General features: G+C 47.9%; 1 protein-coding gene across 1 annotated transcript; it reads right to left on the reverse strand.

Moving 5' to 3' along the window:
• Positions 1 to 2,284: 2,284 nt before the first annotated feature.
• Positions 2,285 to 4,775, reverse strand: LOC109941457 (ubiquinone biosynthesis O-methyltransferase, mitochondrial). The gene is made up of 6 exons (XM_020542436.3): positions 4,675 to 4,775; positions 4,482 to 4,530; positions 4,070 to 4,119; positions 3,417 to 3,566; positions 2,659 to 2,739; positions 2,285 to 2,583 (listed from the first exon to the last, which is right to left on the reverse strand). The coding sequence occupies exons 1-6, from the start codon at positions 4,738 to 4,740 to the stop codon at positions 2,440 to 2,442; spliced, it is 540 nt and encodes a 179-aa protein (XP_020398025.1). The 5' UTR covers positions 4,741 to 4,775; the 3' UTR covers positions 2,285 to 2,439.
• Positions 4,776 to 6,562: the final 1,787 nt, after the last annotated feature.

Raw genomic sequence — 6,562 nt, forward strand, 5'->3', positions numbered from 1 at the left:
CGGTGGTCGATGGTTCCGGCATCGCGCGGAGTAGTATTGCTGCTGCAGCCAGGTTCTGGCCAACCCCACTGGAAGCCGGTGGCCGCCTTGCCCTGACGTCGTCGGCAATGCGGTGCTGGATGCCCTGGGGTAGATGGCGCGCTTCTCCGGCCGGAGCTTGGTCTGCCCATTCCTGCCCGATGTTCCGCCGGAACGGCTCAAGTGTTCCTGCTCCCTCGTCGAGCCTGGCCTGCATCTCGCGGATTTGCTTGAGCTGTGCGTCCTGACCCCCCGCAGGGACTGGGACCACAGCTAGCTCCCGAAGGATGTCAATGCGAGGCGCAGGCCTAGGGGGATCGCCGTTTTCCGGCATACCAAGATGGTTGCCTTCACCGGGATCCCCTAGATCGACGTGGAAACATTCACGACTTGGGCCACAGTCCTCGTCGCCGAAGCTACGGCTACCATCGGAACAATCGGAGAGGCAGTAGTCACATGCGGTCATGAAGTCCCGCATGGCACTGGGGTTACCGAGCCCGGAGAAGTCCCAACAAAAGTCGGGCTCGTCATCTTCCTCGGAACCCGAGGGTCCGTAGGTCGAGACGGTCGTCAGTCTGTCCCAGGGGGACCGTAGATGGTACCCCGGAGGGTCGGTACATGCCTCTTTGAAGGCTTCCACCGAAGCGAGGTCGCTTGGTGGGTCGGAGCTGAATCCAAAAGGCACGAGATGGGAATCGATCGGTACCTCTTGGTCGACGGGTGGTGACGAAGTCGCGTCAGGGGCGGACTGCACTGTCGTCTCAGGTACGAGGGTGACGCCCAGCAAGTCCTTCGCGAGCGTGCTGGCGTCGGTCGTCTGCTTGGGGTTGGCGTGTTGCGGGGAAACGGCCCTCGTCTTCGTCTCAGACGCAAGGTCGAAGCCCGACGTGTCCCCCGCTGGGGCGCCGGCGTCGTCGACTTGCTTGACATCCGACGAGGTGCCGCCTCCTGCTTGGCCATGGTTGCCCCGCCTCCTCCTCCGTCGGCGGGGGAGGTGACGGGACAAACCCGGATGTTGTTCTTCCACCACGTGGGGAAGACGTCGTTGATTCCGCCGCCGGCGGGCGGGCTGACGACCGCTATTGTCGTTGTCGCGCGGCGGAGGAAGGAGTATCATGTCGTAGCTGCCGTCGAGGGACATGAACTCAAGACTCCCGAAACGGAGCATCGTCCCGGGTTGGAAAGGTTGCTGGAGACTACCCATCTGGAGCTTGACGGGAAGTTGTTCGTCAACACGCAGCAGGCCCCTACCTGGCGCGCCAACTGTCAGCGTTTCGACCCCGGGGGGTCCCTGGACCGACGAGTAAATTGTCGCCGCGTGCCCCAGCCCAGATGGGTCGGCGCGAGGCGGAGCACGAAGGGGGAAGAAACAGGCAAAGGGGAAACCCGCGGCCTTCGTGTTGCCCTACGCCCAGGTCGGGTGCGCTTGCAGTAGGGGGTTACAAGCGTTCGCGTGGGAGAGCCTTGCGCGTCGGCTCGTCCTCCCGCGTGGCCAACCTTCTCGTACGAGAGCCCTGGACCTTCCTTTTATAGGCGTAAGGAGAGGGTCCAGGTGTACAATGGGGGTGTAGAAATGTGCTAACGTGTCTAGCAGAGAGGAGCTAGAGCCCTAAGTACATGCCGTCGTGGCAGTCGGAGAGGTTTTGGCACCCTGTTCATGTGATGTCGTGGTCGTCGGAGGAGAGCTGGAGCCCTGCGGAAGGACATTTGTCGGGGCTGTCGAGTCCTTGCTGACGTCTCCTTGCTTCCGTAAGGGGCTGAGCGCCGTCGTCATGGAGCACGCGAGGCGCCATCATTATTTGTTTACCGGGGCAAACCAGAGGGGACGCCGGTCTTGTTCCCCGTAGCCTGAGCTAGTTAGGGGTAGGGTAATGATGGCGTCCCCTGTGACGTGGTCGGTCCGAGCCCTAGGTCGGGCGAGGCGGAGGCTCCTCCGAGGTCGAGGTCGAATCCGTCTTCCGAGGTCGAGGCTGAGTCCGACCCCTGAGGTCGGGCGAGGCGGAGCCCGTCTTCCGAGGTCGAGGTTGAGTCCGAGCCCTGGGGTCGGGCGAGGCGGAGTCCATCGTCGTACGGAGCCGAGGCTGTGTCCGAGCCCTGGGGTCGGGCGGGGCGGAGTTCGTCGTCATCCGGAGCCGAGGCTGAGTCTGAGCCCTAGGGTCGGGCGAGGCGGAGTTCGTCGTCTTCCGGAGCCGAGGCTGTGTCCGAGCCCTGGGGTCGGGCGAGGCAGAGCTTCCTATGGCGCCCGAGGCTGGACTTAGCTGCTGTCAGCCTCACTCCACAAGCTCCAGTTTCCAAGACTAAAAAGAGCAAGAGAATTATCTTCTGCTACTTGGTTGCATCCTTAGCAGTAAGATTTCAGTGACATGAATTGGTCCTCTGAAAATGATGCCCGACAATTCAAGGTCACGTGTTTTTCTTCAGCTATGATAAATTTGCTTCTCTGTCATTTGTCGATGATGCCTCGCCCTTCTTGACGCCAAAAGCAATGTAGTTCACACTGATATCATCTGACAGGGACCATTCTCCGCTCAACGGATTGTAAACGAACCCTGCCATCTCTTCGACCTGAGGATAGATGTCAAGATATCAGCAACACAACTTACAGTCAAACTCAGTGTGATACAGTGGCTGAAAACTTACGGAGACGGAAGCCTTTTGCAGCATTAGGACAAGCTCCTCCGGGGTAACCAGTTTGGACCACTCATGTGTGCCTCTAGGAAGCTACACAGGTACAAAAGCTCAGAATGAGATATCAATCTTAAGCTGCATTAGTAGTCCACCTCAAGAAAAGCTATGCCAGTATAACTGTAGAACATCATAGCATGGATGTTTCTCTGGAGAAGTGGGAGCTCTTAACCGTCTAGGGCCATTACTGGATTCTAACCTGGGCAACAAAATATCAGAAAGCCAGAAGCCTGAACTGACATGGCCTTGATAGAATGATGATGGATTAGCTCACAGGTTCTCTTCGTTAGATCATAATAAAGAGTTTCAAATTTGAAACAAAGTCTTCAAACCAGACCAACTTTGAGGGGCGTAAACCACTGGTTTATGGATCTAAAGACAGATTATGACAACCGAACCTACAGAAACATGTAGCTGCACAGAACAAGGGGGCACTCTAGATGTGCAGTCTGTGACATCATATGTTAGGAAGAAAAGAAGTATAGAACTACCATGTCCTTTACAACATAACTGAATATTTAATAGATTTGAAATACTGATTTGTTATAGCTCAAGTTCATAAGAAGCATTAGCTGTCAGAGTCCAGACTACAAGTTCCACTCGAGTCAAAACGTCACTAAGCAAGCGTATTTCTCCAATACAATGGGCTACCCAACAAAATTTATTGATCCCAGAAAATGATTCCAAAACATGAAAGAAAGCTAGATACTAACCCATCTGAGGATATACTCAGCAGCAACTATTGCAGTGGCATATGCTCGCATTGATCGGTTGATTGTGGAAATCACAGTGGCACCATTAGGAATTGTCAAAGCCGAGAGGGATTCACAGAACTCCAAAGGATTGGCGACATGCTCAATCACCTGTAAGACATACAAAGTTCAATCCATATTACAGATCCAAATTACATGGGTTAACAAAGCTGTAAGCTAAATGACCCCCACCCCAACAACAAAAAAAGGCAGTGGTCACATGATCTAAAGATTATATTGTTCAGAATAAGCATGCATGCTGATATTTTGTTTCACATTTCACAAGTTTCTCATGATGAGTTATGTTGATGTACACACAGTGCTAATATCCAGATGTATGTGAAGTAAATTAGTCTTATGTAACTTTATGAACAAACTAATACAAGTATAAATATATTCTCTTATGGCTAATACACACAAAAGCATTGTCGTCCTATGATCTAATATTTCTAATAAGTAATTATGCTCAATCAGATAAACAAGATGGTGCAAACAGACAGCTCCAAGCAATAAAGTGCAGGACCACCATGGTCTTTTTCAGTATTATTGAAACGGCTACTCCATATTATTTTGATGGAGAGGATAAATACTGATGGAACCAAAAGTATGCATACCTCAAGAGAAATTACAGCATCAAACAACCTTTTCTCTTTTACCAGTCCCTCTGCATATAAACAGTTCTCATATAAATTTCTTCTAGTCACAGTCATAAGAAATATCAGGAATGGATAACTTTGATATCCAAATTCAGTCTCATCAAAATTTGAAAGGTAATGCTCTTTATTTTGTGCTATGACTAGTTCTACATACAATACAATGCATTAAAACTGTAACCACATTAAGTATTAGCAAAGTTTACAGTAAATAATCTGCACAGCTTAACCCACATGCGAACTAAGGACCTTATTCCTTGTAAAAGATTACATCAAAGTATGGTGTCAATGGAAAAGAACTCCCAGGATCAACTCAGTAGCTCATCTATCATTGTTCAACAGATACAATAGGTACATGGAGGGAGGAAAGTACCAGCTGTTGCACAACAATACTCAATCGAAGCACTTGTTGGATCAGATGCCTGAGAAGATAAGAACAAAGAATCATTGACTGAAGGAATAGTGAAGTTACTGATTATTGTGCTTATAAAAGCCAAAACTAACTCTTGAGACAAACAAACAAACAAACCTAAATTCATATTACATGATCAAGATTTTGCACATACCGCATGAATACTTGCAATCTTTATATTCTTGTCAACAGCATCAATTGCAGTAACCGTAGCACCCATTCGAGCAAGAGGCTGCAATCCAGAAGATAGAATTATTTTAATACCCTTTTCTAGATTGATCATAGAACAAAGAAGCACTTCTTACAGTCTATAATTGCACTCAAAACACCCGAAAGGGATTGCACAAACATTATGATAAAATGTTACTTTCAAACAATTACTTACATTATATTAAGCCATATTTGTAAAATCTATTGAACTAATTAGTAATAGCATGTGCAATGTTCCGAGCTGAACTAATAGGCGTTGATGTTCCGATGTTCATTGATATTTAAAGTTTTGGTGTTTGATCATAACCATTTGGACTAACATTATTTGCTAGTGTCTTTGGTTATAGTTCAAAGAATGAAGAGTAGACTTGGACAAAGGCAAAGTGGTGATCCAGATGATCAACACCTCAAAAAAGACATTAGAAGACTCGTTGAAGACCTACAAAAACATGCAAGAATCTAAGACACGAAATGGAACCGAGTCAGTCGAAAAGATAATGAAGAAATGAAGCAAGAGAAAGGTTTGCAGGCGTCAAATCGAGACATCGAACCATTTCCGAGGGAACCGTTGAACCATATGGTTGAATACAACCCTAACCGGCATAAAAACAATAAGCTTCCGACAGATGTGTCGAACCCACCAAGGCCAGGCAAGGGTGTCAGACCAAAGTTTCCCACTGTTAACACTCATAGAAGGCTTCGAACCATTGCAATAGAGTCTGACAATCATGCTGAAAGGTTCCATAGAGTGAAATAGGGCAACAGACTAGTTCGACTAGGGATATAAATAGCATGAATATTATCCGTCTGTATTCGAATTCGGTTTGTCTAAGGCCTTGTTCGGTTGCATGGGGACCAGAGGAGATTGAGGGGATTAAATCCCTTTCTATTCAATTTTGACTAGTAAGGGATTTAATTCCCTACAAAAGAGCTTCTAGCTGAGTTGGTTAGGTCGTCTGAGTAGCACTCCTTAGGTCATAGGTTCGACTCCCCTTGGGAGAAAAAATTGGTTAAAAAACTTCCTTGTCTGTCCCACGCCAGAGCATAGGTCTAAGGTCCAGTCCCGGTAACGGACGTTTCTCACATGGGCTACGGTGCCGCTATGTATGGGTGGGGTAGGGGATCGAAGGTTTTCTCGACCTGTGTGAGAAGGTCTTCTTAATATAATGCCCTGGGGTTGTCTTACCCCCTGCAGGTCGAGTTTTTAAAGGATTTGATTTCCTCCAATCCCTTTTAATCCACTCCTAACTAAACAATCTCTAAGGCCTTGTTCGTTTGCATGGGGAACAAAGGGGATTGAGGGGGATTAAATCCCCTTCTATTCAATTTTGAGTTTTTGACTAGCGAGGGATTTAATCCCCTGCAATCCACTTCATTCCAATCCACTCCTAACCGAACAAGCCCTAAGAGGGCTGAGATCTAATCTGTATCAAGTCCGGGTATTCAATATCCGATTCGTATCCGATTTATATTCATATTCGTATTCTTGAAGTTGAATATTTAAGATGTCGATATTCATAACTCGATAATATCTGTATTTGATACGAGTCCGAACAGAAATTTGAAAATAAATATGAAACGAGTAATATACGTCCATATCTGATCCAATTACATCCCTAGGTCCGACAGTAGACGTCAGATTATACGGGCTTACCCAACGATCGGCAACGGCTAGTGATGACACTACTAAGCTAGTGTGTTTGGTTGCAATGACAGGACGGGATGGGATGGGACGATCCCTCAAATTAGGTTGTTTGGTTCTGGGTCAAGGGTTAGGACAGTACTATCTAGTGTTGTCCCCTGTTGTCCCTCAAAATTGGAGGGACGAGAGA

This window comes from Zea mays, chromosome 8 (assembly GCF_902167145.1).
Source record: "Zea mays cultivar B73 chromosome 8, Zm-B73-REFERENCE-NAM-5.0, whole genome shotgun sequence".
NCBI classification, from domain to species: Eukaryota; Viridiplantae; Streptophyta; class Magnoliopsida; order Poales; family Poaceae; genus Zea; species Zea mays.

What these genes read in the sequence shown, in the direction of transcription:
- LOC109941457 (XM_020542436.3), bottom strand. Translation starts at nt 4,740, where the DNA reads ATGGGTGCTACGGTTACTGCAATTGATGCTGTTGACAAGAATATAAAG. An exon ending in AGATTGCAAGTATTCATGCG is followed by an intron (nt 4,531 to 4,674) that starts GTATGTGCAAAA and finishes TTATCTTCTCAG; the next exon opens with GCATCTGATCCAACAAGTGC. An exon ending in GTATTGTTGTGCAACAGCTG is followed by an intron (nt 4,120 to 4,481) that starts GTACTTTCCTCC and finishes GTTTATATGCAG; the next exon opens with AGGGACTGGTAAAAGAGAAA.